Raw genomic sequence first — 24,162 nt, forward strand, 5'->3', positions numbered from 1 at the left:
ATTTCCAGATGATTGACTGATCAATGTTCAGTGAGATGTTCAAAGATTGGGATTGGGATTATCACCTTACTCTGCTTTAAACTTCTCCACAACTTTATTCCTGTCTGCTGTGTCCTTTGGTCTTCAAGATGCTGTTTTTGACTAATGTTCTCTGACAAATCTCTGAAACCTTCACAGAACCTGTCTATTTATACTGACATTAAGTTACACACAGCAGGACAATATTAAAAATTAGGTAACGTCTGTGCACCATGTATTATTAATGGGTTTCAAAGTAAAAGGGGTTGCAAACACATTTACTAAACTAACTGTGGCCCATGGGACAAATAGACTGAGTTAAATAGTAGCAAAGGCTGAAGGCTAATATCCCACTTTATTTGGAAAAGATGTGACTATGTTTTGGCTTGTTTTACCTGAGTTTATCGTGTTTGTTTGTTTACCAGTATATATATATCTTATGCACAGCTCTCGCAAGATCTCAGCTCCTCAGGACCGCTCCTGTTGATGCCTGCAAAAGGTAGTTGCGGCTCTTTTGTTAACTGCATAAAGAGAAAAATAAATTAAATTCTTAACATCATTTGTTCTGGAAACCAAGTAATGTTGTATGACCTCTGCTGTTTATTGTTCAAGGCCAAAACCTGTGCATCCCACCGCCCCCTGCAGGTTTTACACGAATGTCGATCGATCTTGAAAACCTGGACCTGCAAAGATGATTCTGCTCATCGATGATCCGGTGATGTCGTTCACAATAGTGCTGCCTGGTCCGGGGAGCTTTAAAGAGATCTCAAACCCCGTCCCTAAATGACACTTTAAAGTGAGGACAGTGCAAACATAAACCAATCTGATTCATTATCCTCTGCTTCCAAGGTGAGACAATCCATTCAAAATACCATCATCCACCACCCTCATTAATAAAGCAATTACTCTTGGCTAAGGAAACCAGAGGATCCTCCATCAATCCCCCCATGGATTTGTTCACAGCGTCTGAAGATCAATGGAGATAACTGTGGGCGCTAAAACGCAACTGAAAGCTGCGTTAAACCCCTGTATATGTTGCAAATAGGCAGCCAGTCACACTCAGACAGTCTTTGTAAAATCATGAAAGGCTGATATCCCAAGCTGAGGACGTTTTTGCTAAAAAGGAACAGTGTTCATTGGTTTCATAAAAAAACAAAAGTGTGTTTATAGTTAAGCTCATAGTTATTCATACCAATTACAGATTTTGATTTAAAATTGTTCACAGTCGACCAAGAAGCTAAATCTCACATGAGATAACAAAAACAATATTTTAAAAATAATCATCTAGTTGCTTTTTATATTTTACTAATTAAAATGCATGTCAAAAATGATTTACATCCTTCTGAATAATTAGTGGAAATGTTTGTATTGGTATTAAAGCAAAAAAAAAAAAACCTTCTCATAATTGCTGAGCAGCTTTTTCAACTGGTATGAGCTCCAAGTCTTTGACATGGAAAAACCTCTTTGCCATCACCCTAATCTTTAGTGCTCTACACAGTTTTCTATTAGATTCTTGACTCGTCCAAAATGTTAACATTACTTCAGGTCAGAAGAAACATGTTGGTTAGATAAAAAATAACTTACCTAAATCTAGGGGGGGTATGAAGAATTTTGGCCTTACCTCCATCCATCCATCCATCCATCCATCCATTGTATAAAACACTTTACCTAACCTTTTGAATCGCTGGGGCCACATGAGATTTAAAGGGTTTTGATTTCAACATTTTATTTCAACAAACTTCTGGTAAAGTTGGTGTGATGAAAGAAATCGCAACTTCAACCACAAAAGTTAAACTTAGACAGGGATCGGGCAGGCGGATTGGTGGATTGAAACATTTGCGTCATCGCCTTTTGTGCTCTGCTTGACCCTGCATAACAAAAGACCATCCCATTCACTTTTATTTACTAGATTTGAGACAATTTCTTACATAAACTGAAATGGCTTTACAACCTCAAACAGCCATGCAAAAAAGCTCCTTAAGTTATCAAACCTAAATCTTTGCAATCCTAGATCTTTGCAGCAGATATGTGCGTCCAGACGGAAGCAGCTTGAACTCATGGTGCAGCGGGTGATCTGGATCCGCCAGGATTGTTCTGCCTTTTTTGTTTGACCTTGCAATGTAAGGATCAGATCCGTTATTTAAGGCTGCATCGGCAATTTTGACACACACTTTAGCAAATCTGAAATGTTTGATTCTGTTTTTGCAAGTTAAAAATTCAAACCAGCAGATAAAGTTATAAGTCATTACAGGCTCAATAAAACAAGAATAAAACATTCACATAAAAACTGAATTTACATTAAAACCACAAAGCTTCCATTAAAAATGTATTCGCTGATGAGCCTTCTTATGGAGTGAGTCCATATGGGCTTCAAAGGTCAGCCTGTCATCAAGGAGAGTTCCGAGGTATTAATACTGGTTCAATCTTAACATTTTCACCAGAAATGACTACAGGTAAATTCTTTTTTGCATCCTTATGGCATTGGATGTCCAAAACTAAACTTTACAGGATGTCATGAATTAGTCAACCTTCTTCATAACCATATTTGGACATAAGGATTTTATGATACCACTGAGGCTACCTGTAAATCTTTATGACTTCCACAGCATTAAGTCAGGAGGTCACTCAGGTTTCTGTAAACCTTCCATGAGCCCAGATTGCATAAAGCTTGGTAGAAGAACCATCTGTTGTCCTGCCTTCCACAACAACTCAAATCCAGCTAATACCACTCTGTGCATGTCTAAGCTATAAGAAGGATGACTATCTTTTACCCCAATCCAAACTTATAATTTGTCTGGGCAATGGAATTAAAGTGCTAGAACCTAAGTTTTAAAAGGATTTCCATTTGTTGTACGTAATGTATTTATTTGAAAAATGCATTTGTAATTTTATTTATAATAGAAGAATCTGACTAGCCTCTTAAACACAAGCCAAATTACTCATGTAAACAATGGCAACTGTCCTTCACAATAATACTCTAGTACTTGGACTTTTTATTGGAAAATATAGAAAGGTGCTTGCAACTGCTAAATGTACATAGTTATAACAGTATGCAGCAGTGCAGCTGCATACTGTAATAACTTTCCCCTTCTCCATCTCTGCTTGTTCAGAGAAAACTGATTCTCAAGATAGTTACTGCTACAGGAATTGCTACCAAAACGTTTAAATTACTTTGGTATGTTTCTGCCTGTCCATCTGTTTATCTATTAACAGATTTACTCATTTAAGAATTAAAAACACTTAAGGTAAAAAGGTTTTGAAACTACAAGCTCATTTTTACGATAAAAATAACCGGTTTCTACCATCAGTGTCTGGCTCAGCCCCTACGTCGGACTGTGCCTTCATCTCTGAGCCTATTCTCTTCGACTTCCATACGCAATGATTATTTTTAACTGTGCAGTGGACTAAAACAGTAGTGTTATAATGAATTAATCAGATTTTCTCCACAACAGCCGCCCTTAAGCTGAAGAGAGGGCTCCAAGGTTGGCGGGGGTCACTGTATAAAAGCAAAACAGAAGGCAGTGATTGGCACTCTCTCTCCATCAACTGTGACGGATTAGAACCGAGGACACGGTAAGTCAGCTTCTTTGCCTTTCAAGACAAAGATCGAGACACAAATAGGTCCAAATTCAGACGTTGGGCTTTTGATGAGTTAAATTTGATTTTATGAGATGAGAAAACAGGTGTGAGCGTCTTTACAAGGTAGGAGCCGATGCTTAAGATCATGCCAAGGAGAAGTCATTGTCTGGGTTATTTTATAAGACTAAAACTAGAACAATGATCAATCTATATTAAAGCTTTTAAGAATATAATGAAACGTTTTTGAAGATCTTGTGTTGCACATTTTTATAACCAAACCACTTCATCTTTATTCATTGTAGACAGGATCTCCATCTGCTGCCATCATGTCAAAGTAAGTCAATTATCTATTAATCTACTAAAAAGGACCAAAAAGCTCTGAAATTCAGACAAATGCTTTAGATTGTAGATATAAAAACAAACATTTTTTAGTAAAATTTCTCTATTTGCTTATGTTTATGTGTACATGCAAGGATTAACAATTACTTAGGGTTTATTTCGATATAAAAAAGTTGAATTTAGATGTTTAGTCTGTTTCTTCATTGTTCATTCAAAAATACAGCTAACTCAGGATTAAAGTGAAAATTCCTTTACAAGAACAATAACTGGTTTAACAGTAACATATTGACATCCTGTAACATTTTCGTTATTTTTCCCTTCTTTAATCATTTATCCAGGATATAGATAAACCCTTATTAAAGTAGATCATGTGGATTTAATCTTGGAAGAGAGATTTACAAGACAATTTGAGGGATTAAGCAGGATTACTTGGCAAATACATGAAAGTGGCAAACACAACCAGAGGATTACGTTGTTGTTTACGGCATATGCACAGAGCAAAGAGATTGATCTTACTGCAGAAGACTTCTGGGTTGAGCCAGCAAACCAATGAACTTCAGAGATCTTTCATTTTTTTTATTTTATATACAATTTCTTTTTGTCTGGTGTTAAGTATAAAAATAGTTGGAAGAAAGTACCTTCTATAGCTATAATTGAGCAAAGCATTTAAAGCTTCTAGCTTCTATCTAAGAGAATCTATTATTGGGAGAGTGGGGTGGGTGGTGGATAATGTGGAAGTTTTTTCTCTAATCAGCGATGACAACACCTTTCATTCAAATTACTATAACACTGAAGTCAATAACGTACTGGCTGGAATGCAAGGAAGTAAACACATCAAGGAGAAGCTCGTGTGGACTTGGACAATCTGGCTTTGTTTCTTACATATTTTGCAAGCCTAATAAACTAATAATAATTAAAGTTTGCAATAAATGTCTGGCTCCCTTTTTCCCATATTGTCTTTCTTTTCAGAGTGTTTAAGAAGACCAGTGGGAATGGAAGCGTAAGTGGCCTAAAAATAGTCATCATGGGACACCCTTTGGGTTCAGACCAGCATCATTGTTATCGTTCTTTCTTCCAGCTCCCAAAGTTAAAACCTCCAATGTTTGGGAACCTTGGCTGAGGACTGACTGTTTTTACTGGTTTGTCTTAGATTGCCTTGTACTTGGGGAGGAGAGATTTTGTGGACCATGTGGATTCTGTCGAAGTGGTTGGTGTGTATTGCGGGAGGGGATTTATGGTTAAGCCCAGAATTATTCATAACCCAGGGAAATTTAGATGTTTAATTATTCTCATTTAATTTAAATTTTTGACTGCTACTATTTGACAGACGCATCTCTTAAAAGATAATAGTATTAATTAAAAGGAGTATACATTTTGAAAATCCTTTCATTTACATTTTATTAAAATATTGAAGCTCAAATTCTACATGCAGTCATTTCAATAATCAATGGAAAAATCACCGTTGACGTTACAGCAATCCATACCCTACTTATAATTTCTGAACAGCTTTTGCATGTTTCCATTGGTATTTTGATTTTTTTATCTTTGGTGATGAACTCCAAGTCTGGAAAGTCTCCTTGCCGTCACCCTCATCTTTTGTCACCTCCACAGCTTCTCTATCAGATTCAAATAGGGACTCTGGTTGGGCAAATCAAAAACTGTAATATTATTTCCAGTCAGGTGAAACATGTTGGTAAAATTAAAAGATAACTTTATACTTAAATATGACGGGGAGTATAAATAATTTTGGGCTTATATGCATGTATGCATTCCTTTGAAATTTAACTAAAATAATGTATTCTTCTTTTTGCAGATGGGATAGTTAAGGTGGACCCCTCTGGTCTTAATGGCAGAAAAGGTATTATTATTTTGCTTACAAATATTAAAATAGAATAGAATAGAATAGAATGTTGCATGAATAAAGAAACACAATGTACACAATTTAAACAGCCTTGCCCAGTGTGTCTGTCTGGGTTGCTGGGGGCAGCTACCATTAGTTATAATCCGTGCATTTAACAAACATGGAATCATCATCATGATTTTCCATTGCAGTATTTGTCTACCTCGCCTGTGCCTTCCGCTATGGAAGTGACGACCTGGATGTTATCGGACTCTCCTTCAGGAGAGACATCTGGATGAAGAAAGTTCAGGTGTATCCACCTGCAGATGGAAATCCAACTAAGACACCAATGCAGGAATCCCTCCTGAAAAAAGTTGGCGAGCAAGGGTGTCCCTTCTCTTTCCAGGTAGCAAAGTTAATTGGACACAGAACTGAATGACTTTTTATTTTTGTCATTCATAATCTGCTCTGTTTCCATCCCTGCTTATTTCAGATGCCAACAAATCTACCATGCTCAGTCTCTTTACACCCAGGGCCAAAAGATGACGGCAAGGTACCATTAGCAGCCATTTTTTTTGTTTTATTTAACTTCTATTTAAATGTGTGACCTTATGATGTAAACAGACTATGCTTTGTTGCAGGCCTGTGGAGTGGATTTTGAGGTCAAAGCATACATTGCCAATGAAGCAAGCAATCCAGATGAAGTAATTGAAAAAAAGTAAGTCTGCCCACTGGTGATCATATATTTCATCCTGAACATGCAACAAAATAAATGTATTGGCCCACACTTGGCTGTGTACGTACCTACTCTTGCCTCAGGGACACCTGCCGCTTGATGATTCGTAAAATACAGTTCGCACCGACTAACAAAGCCGGACCAAAGGTCGAACTCTCCAAACAGTTTATGATGAGCGACAAACCGATTCACTTGGAGGCATCTCTTGAAAAAGAGGTACACTAAAATTCTTATGCCAAAGTGTTTAGCATTCTGAAAATTGAATGCTTTAAGTGAATAACTCCAAAAAAACATTACTGCTGTCTTTAAGATTTACTACCATGGAGACCCGATCAATGTCAGTGTGAAAATCAACAACGAAACCTCAAAGACTATAAAGAAAATCAAAGTCTCTGGTAAGAAAAACCACAAAGCTAATCAAATTGATACTTTTAACTGGTGCAGGGTGAAGAAACAAAAAAGAAGTACATAAATGACAATAAAACATTGTTTTGTTTGTTTGTTCTCAGTGGATCAGTTAACAAATGTTGTCCTCTACTCATCTGACACTTACACCAAGGAGGTCTGCTCCGAGGAGTTTGTGTAAGGTTTATACATTTTCAATTAGGCTTAATGACTAGACATATGAATTAAACGTATAAAAATCTAATTCAATTCTATTATTTAATTAAATTTCTTTATGTAGCACCAACTGACAATAAATGTTGTTAGTTGGTGCCACATGAATCTGTCTATATCCAGTGATATAGACAGATTCAAATTCTAGTACAATGCAACTAAATTCAGTTCATAATGTGAATTAGAAAACGTATCTATCTAAGGCAGCCAAGCTAATTTCATAGACTCATTCACTGATATGTTACAAATACATCTATTACATCTATTAATGTTACAGTAGACTAAATAATTGTGTTTCCACTTCATGATTACCAAACAAACAGATAAATATGCATTGTCGTTCATTTATTTCCTCTTTAACACGCAGAGAGAATATAGCTGCAAACTCTACTTTTGAGAAGTCCTTTCAAGTTACCCCAATGCTGTCCAACAACAAGGAAAAACGAGGGCTTGCCGTAGATGGAAAGCTGAAAGACGAGGACACCAACTTGGCATCAACGACGCTGTAAGATAAATCTACTTTCTCACTGAACCAAAGAGCTTACAGTGTGTTCAGGACAGGTTTTCATCCTCTTAATAAGTGGCACTGATGCAACTACACACCGTCTCATCCACTTAACATAAATCCTCAAGCTCTAAAAAGGTAACTATTCCTGTCTCCTGGCAGGAGTCAAGGGGACAAGGAGATACAGGGAATCATCGTCCACTACAAAGTCAAAATTGCTGTAACGGCGTCTGGAGGAGGGTAAGGCTTCACTGAACACTGAAGAGGAACTCAATATTCTTTTATACATTGAGACAAAATGTTAAAAAACAACCCTTTCCTGGTTGCTCAATCTCCTTCATTGTTTCTCTCTTACAAAAGCTTGCTGGGTGGCCTGACAGGAAGGTAAATGATTTCCCTCATTTGTTTTCTTCTAATAGATCACATTTAAGCATTTTTCTAACAATAAAACTTTTCAATTTCAGTGACGTTGTTGTGGAGCTTCCTTTAACTCTGATGTCCCCAAAACCAGCAGGTTAGTGACTTGTTTTACACCGAATAGCCAATCAAATGTTTACTGTGACGACTAATGTGATCATTTTCCACTTTTTGTCCTTACTGCATGTCGTCGTGGTACATTGAGCAGAAGTGTAAGTACAAAAACTCTCTTGGCAACTCAGTTCTCGTGTGAAAGCAAAATTAGGGGCATGTTCCTGCTTTCTTTTGTAATTTGTAACGGGTGTTTTATTAACCACAGCCGATTGGATTAAAAATCTATTTATCACAGGTGAATTCAACTCCAGTTCAATGTGTTTTAAGTGGTCACTATTCAAGAGTCATGATCATTTCAACACCAGAATATCAAAAAAGCCTCTATGATGCATTAAAATGTTTCAAAACAAATTTGCATCACATTAAAAACTTATTTCTAATGTGATCTTTGCGCTTCTTACAGATGATTGTTTAAGATGTTCATACCAGAAGATATACTAAATTTAGATGATTTGCAACAGCATTATATGCATTAAATAAACTACCCAAATAAAATATATGCAAAAAAATAGCCCACATCTTGTTTTACACATGGCCAAAATTTATATTTCCATGTTCCAAAATAGAGATTTTGTACATTTCTTCTGCATATGATGTTGGTATCCACTTAATTCACAGAACGGATGTCATAGTTGATCCTGTGGAGGCATAAAAAAGGAAAATCAACTGGGAAAACCAAGGAACTCATCACCAATGAAGAACACACACAGAATTGTTTCATGCAAACACAACAATGTTCCTATTTTCCATGTATATGTTATTTTTTACTGTAAATTACACTCAATGCACAATTACAGAATAACTACATGTAACTTTTTTCTGAATGTCATTATATCTAAAATGTACGGGACAATTGTCAAATGTCCCTTAGTATAGTGGAGACCTTTATGCACATTCTATAAAGTGAAAATGCTTAGCTCAATTTGTTATTGATGTGGATTTTTGTGTTGTTAGAGCAGTTAATAAACCTGCAGTTATGGGATGAATGTCTTCGCAATACTTGCTACTCTTTACAGACAAATAAACAAATACACTCTTTTGTCCTTATGTTGTTCAATGTGTCATTTGAAATTGTTATTTTGCATTAAACTACTTAATTATAGAAATAAAAAATAAAACAGTTTAAACTAACAAAAAGAAAGGACACAGGTTAAAAACTACAGCTTGAGATGAATAGGTTTAGTCTTTATATTAAATTGCACTCAGGTGAAACCAGATATTTACAAACACTACAAAAACATTTTTCCTTACTGTCTGAGATTAAATCTGACTAAATTTTCCTGTTTTAGGTCAGTTATGATTATCAAAATGATTTGTATTTGCTAAATGCAAGAATAATGACGGTTTTTTTGGAACGCTTGTGTTATTTTGTTCAGTGCATATATTTCTATAGTATTTGGTAGAATTGACCTTTAATCTGAGACTTGGCTCAAACGTTCTGGGTGTCCTTGACAAGTCTCTCATGATAGTTTGCTGGAGTTTTGGCCCATTCCTCCTGACAGAACTGTGTAACCGAGTCATGTTTGTAGAGCACCTTTCTCACGCTCCTTTTCAGCTCTGCCCACAAATTCAACTGAATTTAGAAGATTGTGATACTGGAAACCACACATCAGACACATACAAAGTAAAATTTCTAACAGTATTTTAATTGTAAAAGAGGTTAAATGCTTCTTGGAATATAATACACTGTGATTATTGTAATGCGCATTCATTTAGTCTTACTTAATCTACTCTGTAGAAATTTGGGGCAATAGCTATACAAGTTTACTACATCCCTCTCTTTATACTCCAAAAATGTGCTGTGAGAAGTATACATAAAGTAGGATTTCGTGATGACGCCAATACTTTATTCTGGCAGTCCAAATTGTTAAATATTTTTGGTTTAGTATATTTTTATACTGCACAACTTCATAAAGCCAATAAAAATATATATTCTAACAATATTCATAAGCTCTTCATAGAGAGAGAAGGGAGTTATAATATGAGGGGCTGTGGTATAAACCATTGTGTTCATCTCACAATGCTGTGTACTCTGCACTCTTTTTTAATACAATTAATGGTTCATGACTATTATTATTATTATGTAATTATCCACATGCTTTCATAATTATTATTTGATAAATATTTTCTAATGATTTTAAACAGCTATATCCGCTCCAACAATCTTATTGTAATGCATTTAGAAGAGAGTCGGAAAATATAAGCTTTACTTCTATGCATGTCTGTGGACAGGTTTCTTTCTTTTATTTGTATGTACGTTCGAAATAAATTCAAAAATAATGAATAAATAAGAAATGTGTCTCTCCAGCGTTCCCTCTTGGTTGCGCTATTTCACTACACTGCGTTTAAGAAAACAAAAGCTCTAGTTAGTGCAGGATAAAGACTCTCAATTTGGTCCTCCCCAGTCTAGACATCACATCACTAGCCAAGTCTGCTACTTTAGCTGTATATATTTTAACAAAATGTCAACCACGACCGGGGGCGGAGAGTTTGGCAACCCTCTGCGGAAATTTAAGTTGGTCTTTCTGGGTGAACAGAGTGGTAAGCAATGCTATTTAAATAACTGGTAATGTCAAATTTAAGGAAATGTGGAAAGTGTGAAGATTAGCTTGCCAGCTAGCTTCGCGTTGACTCCTCACTCGTTGACAGGGAAAAGTTATAAATGATCACCAACTAAAAGTGATATTTGATTATAAATAAACGGGTAAAAGCGATTCAAAAATGCCCGAGGGAACATATGATGGAAAGAATTCTAAACTTCTCTGTTTTTATACACTGGTGATGATGTCATTGAGTAGCTACAGTCGCAAGCTAAGCTAGCCTTACAGTTGGTGAAAATAACAATAAAAGAATATGAAAACAGATTTGTTGCGTCGATTAAATTAGCGCTAAATAATGGAAAGTGTGTTGTCTAACTGAAGCAATCCTGCAGTTAGTTTTGGCTCGAATGCTTTCTGCTCTGTCCAACTAGTTTAATGGTAGCTAGCATACTTCTGTTAGCAGCAGTTTGTTAGCTAACTGTGCCAAAGACGCCGTTTTAACAATGACGTTTACTGCCTTTGTAAGACTTTTGAGTTTTACAGTTGTTTGAGGAATAATTGTTGTCTCTCGAGAAGTCTCTGTATAAGTCAGTGAAAAAGTTTTTGTATATCTATTTGTACCATTAGCACGTAGCTAGTAATTAGCTAGCAGTATTTGACAGAGCCACGTCGGCCACCGTGTGCCGACTAGTCGGCCTTTTCCTCGCCGGCTTTCCTCCTTGGCCCTTTGGGGCAGACGCTGTCAAGCGTAACTTAATATTAGAAATATTTCGTTTGCTTTAACTTTGGAGTGTCGTATTGCGAACCATCTATCCCAAATTTAGTCATTTAAATGTTCCAAATGTTGTGGCTCCACCCTTATTGCCAGCTCAGCGTGTAGGTTCAGCAGTTCACTCCCCATCAGTGCTGGATTTACTCAAATGATGTCACTTTGTTTTTTGTTGTTGTTTGTTTTCTATTATACATTAAAACATTATGTGTATGGCCCTAATTTAACAGCATGGTTTGGGCATTGTTTTTTGCTGTCTATATTTTTCAAGTATCACTTAATTCTATATGAAATGCTGTGTTTATCTATACAGTTGGGAAGACCTCACTCATCACCAGGTTTATGTATGACAGTTTCGACAACACTTACCAGGTAAAACTGAAATACTCTTATGATTTGTATGTTTTACTGATTATCTGTACTTGGAAAAAACCGTCAGTCTAAGTCAGGCATTTGAGGTCTGTGCCACAGGTGGTTTCATAAACATTAATAGATTGGAGCTGTTCAGTGGTATTCAGTGTAATTCATTAGCTTGCATGATCCAGCCTTGAAAAGACTACTAACCCAGCTGTGTGTTTTGTATAGAAATTGTACATAAATATCAATTTATTCATATTTTTTTTAAGTTTCTTCCTTCAAAAGAAAAAACAAACAAGAAGAAAAGGATTACCAGCAAAAGCCAAATATTATTAGTATTTGAAAATTTTTACTACAGCTGTTTTTACACCAATGACCAGATATTTTTAGATTTCTTAGAAGGATTGTATTACAACAATTTCATACCAGTGAAAGCCAAACATTATTAGTATTTAAAAAGTTTGGACCTACCAGTGACCCAGCTTCTCTACTTAGACTTCAGTGAGCGCCCATGACTGTTACTATTTGAATGATGGGACCACAGCTGCCTCATACCAGCGACCTCAAGGATTAATATTATCATTTATCTTCTAGCACAGGATGAATTCCTTAACACAGAGGACTTAATTAGAAAGATTGGATTAGAACCACCTCTTACCAGTAAACCCCCAAGGATTATTAATGTCATTTGATTAGTTTTTCTGTATCATTGTAATGTTTTTCCTCGTGTACAGCGCTTTGAGTGCCTTTTTGCTGAAAAGCACTATATAAATATACTTGACTTGACTTGACTTCTTGTGACCTTTAGCATTTTAGGCAATGTCATTTGTATCCGATGTAAGCATCTAAAGCCATTAGACTCTTTCCAGCTGGCTAAATATTACATTAGCATGTAAATGCATCTTCATAACACTTGGAATATATTAGCCAACAATTATTGCACCCCAAACTGTCCTCTGGGATATTAATATTGCATAAACTGACATGATGACAATATATATGCAATATACTGTAGTGCCCTAAATGCACAATAAATTATCAGCATTGGTATCGACCGATGTTAGTCATTTTGTAACATATCGGTCCAGTAAAACTGGGCCGATATTAATTTCCGATGTTTATTTTCACCTTGTTGCCATTTGTGTATGTATTTCTGGAGATGGAGGAGAGAGGGTTAGCCATGTGGTAATTGTTTCGGCATGTAATAGTGATGCAGTGCAGGATTGTGGGGTGTTTAACTATAGCAGGAAAAATATCAGTCTCTGAAACCACATAAAATATTTATATGCAAAATATTATTGGATTGTGGAAAACCAGTGCTCATGCTAACACATTTCTAATAATACCGAATGCTGCCTGTAGCTTACCTACCATGTTGGGTCAAAAATATATTAATTTCATATAATAGATCAGTATGCAGCATGTTGATACTGGAACCTAATGAACACAGTGCTTTTCTTACAGGCAACAATTGGTATTGACTTTTTGTCAAAAACAATGTACCTAGAAGATCGCACGGTAAGCCCTGTTTATTCTATTGCAATCTCATCATTCCCACTAGTAAAGTTTAAACTCCTAGATAAGCATGCATCTGCTTTTTGTTTAGTAGTCACCATTTATTTCCATCTCATAATTTCACATTTTGGTATTACACTGTCCTAGATTTATGTCATTCATTTTGATTTTTAGCAAATGTGATCACATTTTTAGTTCCCATCGTTACTTTTAAAAATTTTTGTTTCCTTTCCATTCCCCTGGCTTGATCTTGAAATGCCCCCACACATTTGTATCACGGCTGGCCACAGATTCGGCTGCAGCTCTGGGATACAGCCGGACAAGAACGTTTCCGCAGCCTCATCCCCAGTTACATCCGCGACTCAGCTGCTGCTGTGGTGGTTTATGACATAGCCAGTAGGTATCATGGCCTTGCCTCTCTCATTGTCCTTCGCTTATGACATGGACGGGCAAAGATCCCAGCATTTAGCAGAATACAAAGCCATTCTCAGGCAGCATGATAAGACTGTTTGCATCAGCTGTGATGATTATAAAGTAAAACTTCTGACAGTATCCAGGAGCACCTGAGCTGTCTTAAATAAGGCTGATAGAATAAGTTTCTATCAGCATCCTTCATGGGCTGAGACTACCTGAAACCACCTGAAGAATAATCCAGCAGGGTTTACTTTCACGTGTCTTGTATGCATAACAATCATCATCTCAGAGCTTTCTGAACCTTAATGATTCCGTGCTGCTGCTCCATAAAAAGCCTTTTTTTCTTTGCTAATTTGCTTGCAAGTCCTTGATATCTGTCCTGTTCTCCACTTTCTTGTTCTCCCCTTGCCTTCCTTTATTCTTTACTCTTATTGTCCTCTTCTCCCGACATTTCAATCCTCAGGTCCGGCTCCAGCTCTGGGACACTGCTGGACAGGAGCGCTTTCGTAGCCTAATTCCCAGCTACATCCGTGACTCTACCATTGCTGTGGTTGTTTATGACATCACCAGTGAGTCAGGGCTGTGCTTATAACTTTCCTGTTGGGGCCGAGAGCAACTGGAAGGAAACTGTTTCTGTCCTAAAATCTGCAATATTTTCAGAACTTTCTGTGTTTATTTTCTCTCCTTAACCTTCTCTCTAGAATATTTGTGCTTATTAACACGTCTTTCAGCTTGAATAATGTGATCTATCTTTGTCATGAACTGAAACCCCAGCAAATGCACACTTTTAAATATATGTATTAGAGCACGCCTAATGGCTTTTGGACCTACAGGACCAAATGTGAACAGTAACTTTTTGCTTTGTGTTTATTTGCAGATCTTAATTCTTTCCAGCAAACCTCGAAATGGATTGATGATGTGAGGACAGAGAGAGGAAGTGATGTAATTATTATGCTTGTTGGAAACAAAACAGACTTGGCAGATAAAAGGTACATATTCACGTGAGAATTCTTGATTGTTGTGATGAGCATTCATTTACTCTTTTTAACTGAAAAGTATACATAGATTGTATTTTTATGATTCTACAGGTGCACTTTAATAAATGTTGATTTAATGTTGATTTGGATGATTTAGGCTTACAGGTAACTGAAACACCAAAACTGAGTTTCTTAGAAACGTAAAACTAGAATAATACATAAGTACAATTTAATCTAACCCTAACCCTAAAAAGATTAATACAGAAATTAAGCTTCAGGAGTGGCTTAAACAGACAGAATATGTTAGTTGTAGCCCATGTGCTGAATGTCTTTGTGTGGTGTCTAGGGTTGTCAAAATAATCGATATTTCGATGTAATCAATACAAAAAAAATTAATTATTGAATCTACATTTGCCCAAATTGTCGTTCTTCTGCAGCAGCGCTGCAATAACAGAGACACTCAGCCTCTCCCCTCCCTGCAACCAAAACAATGAGCTGCTGCTTCTGGAAATTTTAAACTCTGCTAACATGGCGAATACATCCAGAAAAAAACCATACACTAACCTCTTTAGCTGACAAGACAAACACAAAATCTTTGTTCGGAGGTACTTTCCCAATGAGGTAGACGGACAGGAAGAAAAAGAAACAATGTTTATTGGCAGTATTCTGTCAGTCTGAGCTCCCCAGTCGACATGTGCTTTCTGCACATTAAACTGAATGCTCAGTCGGCTACTAAATGGTGAAGCTACACAACCACTGCGCCCCTCTCCATTACTCCTCTGTTAGTTGTAAAGGCATTGGAGGCAAATTTTTCATTTTAACACGGCTAGAGCCGAAACAAGAAGGAACCTGTAGCAACCTACTCTGCTGCTGTAGTTCATCACTAAAGAAAATATTCAGCTAAATTACTAAGTCAGAAATTGTACAGGGCTGCTGCTGAATACATTTATATGGACCAGATCCTTGTTTACACTGTAAAAAAAGAAGTATGTTTTCTATGCACCAAATTCAGGCTCATTTTGAAACACAATGTATCTTGGTATAGAATGATCCTTTATTTTGTCTCTTAATAGTAAAATTTTATTTGTATCAAGAGCAAAGTGGTTTTTTTTTTTTCTACTGTTTAAACAAACAGGGGAGTGACACTTTTAAATTATATACTTATTTTTCTATTTTTTGTTTCTAAGCTAATTTGGAAAGTAAATGATCTTATTAAATCACATTGTAAATAATCTTAATGTTTGCTCTTAACTAGAAAGAACCCTGTGCCTTCAAAAAATAGTATTGAGTATTTTTCTAAGCATCGGTTTCACGTTTGAAATTTTTGTACGGTGACAACCCTAGTGATGTCTTGAAGCACTGACTACAGGGTGAATATCCCTCTTTCGGTGGGCTTTGCTTAACATTTTCCTTAATGTTGGGGTTATCTGTGTTGCTTGTGCACCTTTTTCTACCACACTTTTTCCTTCCACTCAACTTTCCATTAATATGTTTGGATACTGACAGTTTTAAAAATTGCCTTTGGTGGCTTATCCTGTTTCACTGACTGTCTGCTTAGTTATGACTGTTATGAAACATAACATTTTTATATAAAAAATTGTTCTTATGTAGTTTTATGAAAGAAAAACAAATTGCGGTTTTCTTATGAGCTGTACACCATACTCATCAAAACTAACTGAGGCATACGCTTGAATTGTATCTCTCTGTGTGTAAAGTATCTGTAAAATGTATAAGTTTTACTTGTTGAACTTAATTACTGGAAAAAGTACTTTCTAATTAGAATAAACCTTTTTTGAGAGCCACCTGTATAGTAGATAAGATAATTGGAGGTGTTGAGTGTTGCAGTATATGAAGTCTGCCAAAGCCTGGGATCCCTGCATTCTTCCCTTCAGTGCGTCCTCACCCAGTTGTTTTAGCTTCATTGTTGCCTTTTTATTACTGGTTCTGTTAATCCCTTTAGTTTTTTTCATTGTCGTACTTATGATTTTCCAGTTTGGTCTGTTTTTGTTTATTTGTGTTTTGTCATTTTGATTTTGATTTTTCTTTTGCATGTTTATCCCTCAACACTCCTCTCCACCGTATTTTTGCACCCCCTTTTTTCTCCCTGGAACCATGGCAGGCAAGTTTCTGTTGAGGCGGCAGAGAGGAAAGCACGTGAGCTCAATGTGATGTACATAGAGACCAGTGCCAAGGCGGGTTATAACGTCAAGCAGGTTGGTGTTCAGCAGCTGCAGGTGTAACTCTGACACTGTTATTTACAGCACGGGTCATAATGTATTATAGGCTGTGGAAACCAGCCTGTGATATCCATGATGTGAAACCCTCCATGTTTTCCTTTGGTTTATGCTTTAATTGTTTGACTTTTGAATCACGGAATCGATTTTCTGCTCTTTGGTCTTTAACACAGCAGCTTCACTTCTTTTGTCTGTTTCTGTCCCAGTTGTAAACTAATTCCTTATGTTGAGCTCTTCTTCCTTTCTTCTCCTTTTGGTTCTTCCTCTTTGCAATGTTTCTTTCCATATCTTTCTCTTCGTCCATCTCCCCACCTCTGCTTCTGCTGGAGCAGACAGATCACCACGGAGGAGGGCGAGCAGAGAGCTAAGGAACTGAATGTCATGTTCATTGAAACCAGCGCAAAGACTGGCTACAATGTCAAACAGGTAGCATATCTGTTTCTTCAGACTTGTTCTGCTTTCATTATCAACATTTAACTTCTCCCTTCACTGTTTCCCTCTTATGCCACTTCTTGGCTGGTCCTTGTCTTGTCATGCAAAACGTATCACTTTGTATCTGTTGTCTTCTCCCTCTGACATGTTTTGCTTTTAGATGTTCTACTATCATTTTTCTTATTCCACACAGGTGCACAGATATTTTTGCGTGTTTGACTCTCCAGTAAAAACAGGCACCATTCTAAATACAGCTAAAACCAGATGTTTTCTGTAAATAAACAGAACATTACTTTTTCCTACTTTCTGATGTTAATTTAGACTAAGCGTTTCCTGTTTTAGGTCCCTAAGGAAATTACTTCTGTTTACTAAATGCAAAAATTTGAGAATTTTTAAGTTATTTATTTTGAACTTTCTTCAAATTCAGAGGTCTACATGCATTTCCACAGTATTTGATAGAATTGCCTAAAAACTCTGATGTGAGTCAAAGGTTTTGGGTCTCTTTCCAGAAGCTTCTCACAGTAGTTTGCTGGAGATCAGGCCCATTCCTCCTGATAGACTGTAAATACAGGTCCTTCTCAAAATATTAGCATATTGTGATAAAGTTCATTATTTTCCATAATGTCATGATGAAAATTTAACATTCATATATTTTAGATTCATTGCACACTAACTGAAATATTTCAGGTCTTTTATTGTCTTAATACGGATGATTTTGGCATACAGCTCATGAAAACACAAAATTCCTATCTCACAAAATTAGCATATCATTAAAAGGGTCTCTAAACGAGCTATGAACCTAATCATCTGAATCAACAAGTTAACTCTAAACACCTGCAAAAGATTCCTGAGGCCTTTAAAACTCCCAGCCTGGTTCATCACTCAAAACCCCAATCATGGGTAAGACTGCCGACCTGACTGCTGTCCAGAAGGCCACTATTGACACCCTCAAGCAAGAGGGTAAGACACAGAAAGAAATTTCTGAACGAATAGGCTGTTCCCAGAGTGCTGTATCAAGGCACCTCAGTGGGAAGTCTGTGGGAAGGAAAAAGTGTGGCAGAAAACGCTGCACAACGAGAAGAGGTGACCGGACCCTGAGGAAGATTGTGGAGAAGGTCCGATTCCAGACCTTGGGGGACCTGCGGAAGCAGTGGACTGAGTCTGGAGTAGAAACATCCAGAGCCACCGTGCACAGGCGTGTGCAGGAAATGGGCTACAGGTGCCGCATTCCCCAGACCTGGGCTACAGAGAAGCAGCACTGCACTGTTGCTCAGTGGTCCAAAGTACTTTTTTCAGATGAAAGCAAATTCTGCATGTCATTCAGAAATCAAGGTGCCAGAGTCTGGAGGAAGACTGGGGAGAAGGAAATGCCAAAATGCCAGAAGTCCAGTGTCAAGTACCCACAGTCAGTGATGGTCTGGGGTGCCGTGTCAGCTGCTGGTGTTGGTCCACTGTGTTTTATCAAGGGCAGGGTCAATGCAGCTAGCTATCAGGAGATTTTGGAGCACTTCATGCTTCCATCTGCTGAAAAGCTTTATGGAGATGAAGATTTCATTTTTCAGCACGACCTGGCACCTGCTCACAGTGCTAAAACCACTGGTAAATGGTTTACTGACCATGGTATCACTGTGCTCAATTGGCCTGCCAACTCTCCTGACCTGAACCCCATAGAGAATCTGTGGGATATTGTGAAGAGAACGTTGAGAGACTCAAGACCCAACACTCTGGATGAGCTAAAGGCCGCTATCGAAGCATCCCGGGCCTCCATAAGACCTCAGCAGTGCCACAGGCTGATTGCCTCCATGCCACGCCACATTGAAGCAGTCATTTCTGCAAAAGGATTCCCGACCAAGTATTGAGTGCATAACTGTACATGATTATTTGAAGGTTGACGTTTTTTGTATTAAAAACACTTTTCTTTTATTGGTCGGATGAAATATGCTAATTTTGTGAGATAGGAATTTTGGGTTTTCATGAGCTGTATGCCACAATCATCTGTATTAAGACAATAAAAGACCTGAAATATTTCAGTTAGTGTGCAATGAATCTAAAATATATGAATGTTAAATTTTCATCATGACATTATGGAAAATAATGAACTTTATCACAATATGCTAATATTTTGAGAAGGACCTGTAAATCTGATTTGTAGGCCACCTTGCTCACACAAACCTTTTGCACAAACTTTCTAAGGGACAGAGTTCAGGGCTTTGTGATGACCAATGCAAAACATTGACCTTGTTGTTTTTAAGCTGCTTTGCACCTTATTTTTGTTGTATGCTTAGGGTCATTGTCCATATCAAATACTTATTTTTATGCCCAAACTTTAACGTCATGACTGACGTAGTTTCAGTATGTCCAATTCCCTCCTGCAGCCAAAAATCCCCAGAACATGATGTTACCACCACCTAACTTCCCCCTTTTCCTTTCAAATGTAACGATGGTCATCATAGCAAACACTTTAATTTTAGTTTCATCAGACCACATAAAACTTCTCCAGAAATTAAGTCATTACTTTAATAGATGCTGTTATCTGGCTATTTTCTTATGTTGCTTTTGGGGTAATGGCTTCTTCCTTACAGAGTGGCATTTCAGCCACCATCTACAAAAGATGCTTTGGGTTTAAGTACAGTCTGCCCAAAAACACTTTAACCTCTGCTGCACAGTTCTCTTCCTGATATATTGGCTGATTTATTTAGATTTTCTAGTGATGTCACACAAGGGAGCAACACCGAGGTGTTGTCTTAAAATGTGCCTGCGATAAAGTTAAATGTTGTAAATTAAAATGAGTTTTAAAAAGCCATCGTTTAAATGTGTGTAAAGTTCTGAATGTATGAAAGTAGCATAAGATCTCACTTGCTCTTCTGGTGTATGGCAAAAAGAAATAAATGTAGCAGTTCTAACTCACCTAAACCCGGAAATTAAAGTCAGTGAGGGGATTTATTCACAATGAATGTAAACATGTGGTTTCAGCTGTATTTTTGTAAAAAGGAAACGCAATTTTCCAAAAGTCTAGGAAGATGTGTGGAGTAGAAATAGTTTAAGGTGTTCACATATTAGAGCACGCTTTCTTCTAAGTTGATTTATCGATGATAATGTCCTTTAACTTTCTTTAGTTTATGTCAATTTGGGTCATATTTTGGATAAACGTTCCTAATCCTCAAAATAAAATACTCCTTTTAATCAAAGAGTTTTCTAAATCTATAAATTTAAAATTAAACTGTTTCACACAACATCCTAAGTGTTTGAATGTGTGCTTAGTAGCGGTTAGCATCCAGAAATAGCTTCAGTGTTCTGTATTAATGCTGCTGGTGTGGTGTTGCTTATTAAAATGCAAAGTGAAGAGTTGCCTAGAGTTTAAACAATGTCACATTTGTCACCATATTTTTAGTAAACCTGCTGTCTGATGTGTTTAGGAGCTATTCACATGTGATCTGTGCACAAAAGCACTTTAGAATAGAACCTAATGGTAATGTATATGTGTTGTTAACACTTTATTATTCAATAAACAATTGACATAAAAAACGTGGCTATGATCAAAGTTTGACAGTTAAGAAAACATAAAACTCTTTTATCTTTATTTAGCAGCAGATTCTCTAAAAATACACAGAAATTAGGTGAAATCCAACTAATGTTTGTAGTTTTTATTTGTTTTAAAAGCCTGTAAAGTTAGAGTTGTTGCTGTTTAGGGAAAAGTGTCAGCTGTTTGTACAAAATCTTCTAAATATCAAAGAGCAACATGAGTGATTGAGAATGGGCTTTTTTCCTTCATCGTTAAGACAAATGATTTATTGAATTTAGTTTCAATCATTATAAGACTTTGACAGTATCTTGTTTCAGATATGATTGCAGTAGGACTTGTTTTAAAACTGTGGTTTATTAACTACTTCACTCTATTTCGTAGCTTTTCCGACGTGTTGCTGCGGCCTTGCCCGGGATGGACAGCACACCAGAGAAAAGCAAAGAGGACAGTATCCTTTTCATGTTATTTTTCACAGAAAATCTTGCCATCTTTATAAGTGATATCCTGTATTTTTGGGGGAAAGTGGTGATGAGCAGCTTATTTCTGTTCTCAGATGTGGCGCTACAAACCCTAAACTGATAATTTGCTGTTGCAGTTTAAGGCTGCTGTTAAAAGCTTTCACTTAGATCACTGATATTTACTCATAGTGAGTGTGTTGTTTTTTATTCCAGCATGGTTATGAATCGTAATCTTCTAGTCTAAATTAAAATGTAGTTTGTTTGGAAAACATAAAAAAAAAAAACTCAGAAAGTGTAAGTTATGATGTATGGATGTGCCTTAGTGGGTAACACCCAACGTTTTCTTGCAGATTTGGGCCTAAAATGCTGTATTTTATATTATTTTGAAAAGTTTCTGTGAGCTTTATGTTTTTTTTCCCCAGTCATGTTTAGGTCCATCAGTGATGTGGAATACTTGGTTTTGCAGTTTTATTTTGAATAGAATGTATAAACTTTATTTTTAAAGGCTAAACTGGTGATTTTTAATCAAAAACGCTGGTTTAGGCCCCATTAGGTGTTTGAAACCTGTTCTAGTAATTAACCAGTTTATAGAATACTATCTTATTTTGTTACCTTTATTTTTGAAAGCCTTCAAAAAACCAATTAGGAATTTAGGTACTTCTTCAGTTGTATCATTGCATTTAAAAGAGGACTCTTATTTTGAAGAGTATCTACGAGCTTTACTCTGAAAGTACATTTTTAACCCTCTCCTTTCAGGGGCAAACTTAGTACCGCAGTGACACAGGACACAAGCAAAATTATACAATGTGTACTGGTCCAAAGAAATGGGCGGTGTTTAAAAACCACAGGTGGGATCAGATAAACTCACCAGCTTCCATTCAGGCACCAGAAAGCTCTCTGTTGTCATAAACGTTGCTCTTGAGAAATTCAAAGCCATTATTGCTTAACTCAACTTCTCTCAGTGATCGACATCAAATTGGAGAAACAGCCAGAGATGACTGTAACCGAGAGCAGCTGTTCATGCTAGTACATCTCAGCCCCACCAAGCCTGTTTCCTCCCCAACAACAGCTTGTCTCTCAGTGGCCACTCTCCACCCATGGCAACTTGCCACTGGGATGGAGCACCTATCATTTTTTTTGTTTTCCTTCCCTTCTCAACTCAGTGACTTTTCAAAGTAACCGTGTGGATGTGCATTACTGTATTGAATCTGATTATCTTGGGGAAAATAGTTCAGAAACAAATAAGTTAAACATGTTCAGATTTTCATCCAGTTGCATGGCATTATATAGGACTGCAGACTGACATAGCTAACCGCTCTTGAGTTTATGCACAGTCCAGGATCTTAGTGCTGTTTCTCTTGTTGTTGTAAAGTTAACTTTCTTTGGAATATGTAAATGACTGCGAGGTTTAAGTTTCAGCCCCTTTTTATTTTAAGAACAAACAGTTTTATCTCAGACGGCTCATTTCTCATACTTTCTCTCACATTTTGAGGAAGTAGAAACATAATCTTGCATCATCTAAAGCCACGTTGATAAATGTGACTAAAGTTAGGCTTATGTTACAGGAGATACGTGGAGCTGTTTTCTCTGTCACTTATACCTGCTTCCTAAGAGATAAGCTGCCAAATATATCAGTTGTGACCAAATTAGTATAATTTCAGTACATATTTAAAAACAGTGCTGCAATAGGATGAGTAAAAAGTAACAAGGGCGTTTCATCAAAGGGAATTATTTAGGTCACTAGCCCTAAACTCTGCATTAAAACTCTTATCAGCTATCAATGTTAAATTTACTGCCTATACTAACACATCTGAGGAAGATACTGGTGGGAGTTTGGTCGCAATGTGAGGTTGCCTCCATGTCATCGATAGTTTGTGTTGTGCTGATGACACTATTATAAGAACATGCAGCATGCTCACCATGCAGGATTTATATGGATAAGAACACAGATGCCTTGCTTGTTTGTTCACCATGTTGTGCACTGAATCAAGCCACAATATTGTAAATTATCAGAGGAGCCTGTTTACTGGTTCATGGCTTCACTAGTTGTCTTTGTAGAGCTGTTTGGTTGACGCCCTCAGACACGGCTAAAGCTTACTAACAGCCTCGCTGTAAACAGAAAAAGTGCAGAGAAGTTAGTTGCAGCGTCCTTTATTGTGTAGTTATTGCCTGCGGAGGACCTTTGGTTTTATGCCTTTTTATTTATTTTGTAACTTGGACTTACAGATGACCTTCCTGAGCTTGACCAAAAGTACAGACGCTGCCACGCATGTTGGAAGTTTACTTTATTTATTGTGTGCGTGTCCGCTAGAGCTCCACGTTAAGGTGGCATCTTTACGTGGCAAGGCTTTTCTCTCCCTGTGCACTCTGTAGCTTAGCTTACAGTCACAGGTACAGTCAGCGACGCTTCTACACACACATAGTCTTAACACAATAAAATGAACTAGCCAGAGCACAACAAAAGACACTTGTCGTTTGATGTTGCTTGTTTGGGGATGCGGACGTTTTAAAATGGGCTCGAAGGTTTGAGTATTTTATTTCCTTCACGAACAAACAGTTTATCTTGACCAGCTCTTCTATTACTTGTCACTGACTAAATACTCAGCTTTGTCCTATTCTGAATTGTGTCTGTCTATTTGAAATATGATGTCTACTCGTGTTTAGCAACGTTTGTGTGAATAATGTACTATTATCTTATGTATAAAAAGGAGAGTTAATGAAACACAATTGTAGGTCTATCACATGGAATAAAATAAAGATATTTCACCCAAATGGAA

General features: G+C 37.0%; 2 protein-coding genes across 5 annotated transcripts; both read left to right on the plus strand.

Moving 5' to 3' along the window:
* Positions 1-3,557: 3,557 nt before the first annotated feature.
* Positions 3,558-9,213, plus strand: arr3b (arrestin 3b, retinal (X-arrestin)). The gene is made up of 17 exons (XM_047353191.1): positions 3,558-3,591; positions 3,900-3,931; positions 4,906-4,936; positions 5,087-5,147; positions 5,750-5,794; positions 5,989-6,182; positions 6,270-6,329; positions 6,418-6,494; positions 6,596-6,728; positions 6,823-6,907; positions 7,022-7,094; positions 7,498-7,635; positions 7,798-7,875; positions 7,996-8,019; positions 8,100-8,149; positions 8,261-8,264; positions 8,785-9,213. Exons 2-17 carry the CDS (start codon positions 3,924-3,926, stop codon positions 8,816-8,818), a joined length of 1,095 nt encoding a protein of 364 aa, XP_047209147.1. The 5' UTR covers positions 3,558-3,591; positions 3,900-3,923; the 3' UTR covers positions 8,819-9,213.
* A 1,311-nt stretch (positions 9,214-10,524) lies between these two features.
* rab41 (RAB41, member RAS oncogene family) lies at positions 10,525-24,162 on the plus strand. 4 transcript variants are annotated; one of them, XM_047353196.1, is made up of 8 exons: positions 10,525-10,707; positions 11,789-11,847; positions 13,297-13,350; positions 13,638-13,743; positions 14,639-14,750; positions 17,305-17,398; positions 21,309-21,375; positions 22,348-24,162. In XM_047353196.1, the coding sequence occupies exons 1-8, from the start codon at positions 10,629-10,631 to the stop codon at positions 22,410-22,412; spliced, it is 636 nt and encodes a 211-aa protein (XP_047209152.1). In that variant the 5' UTR covers positions 10,525-10,628; the 3' UTR covers positions 22,413-24,162. The 4 variants fall into 4 exon arrangements, with proteins under 4 accessions (XP_047209152.1, XP_047209151.1, XP_047209149.1 ...); XM_047353195.1 differs by lacking the exon at positions 13,638-13,743 and adding an exon at positions 14,225-14,330; XM_047353193.1 differs by lacking the exon at positions 17,305-17,398 and adding an exon at positions 16,858-16,951 and having other exon boundaries at positions 10,526-10,707.

Source organism: Girardinichthys multiradiatus, chromosome 23, assembly GCF_021462225.1.
Source record: "Girardinichthys multiradiatus isolate DD_20200921_A chromosome 23, DD_fGirMul_XY1, whole genome shotgun sequence".
Lineage (NCBI taxonomy): Eukaryota > Metazoa > Chordata > Actinopteri > Cyprinodontiformes > Goodeidae > Girardinichthys > Girardinichthys multiradiatus.

Bases quoted from the DNA above. Each gene is read 5' to 3' on its own strand.
- rab41 (XM_047353196.1), top strand. From the start codon at position 10,629: ATGTCAACCACGACCGGGGGCGGAGAGTTTGGCAACCCTCTGCGGAAA. The intron at 13,744-14,638 runs GTAGGTATCATG...GTTTATTTGCAG, and splicing joins GGTGGTTTATGACATAGCCA to ATCTTAATTCTTTCCAGCAA. The intron at 21,376-22,347 runs GTATCCTTTTCA...AACTTCTCTCAG, and splicing joins AGAGAAAAGCAAAGAGGACA to TGATCGACATCAAATTGGAG.
- arr3b (XM_047353191.1), top strand. The intron at 4,937-5,086 runs GTAAGTGGCCTA...GGTTTGTCTTAG, and splicing joins AGACCAGTGGGAATGGAAGC to ATTGCCTTGTACTTGGGGAG. The intron at 7,636-7,797 runs GTAAGATAAATC...GTCTCCTGGCAG, and splicing joins AACTTGGCATCAACGACGCT to GAGTCAAGGGGACAAGGAGA.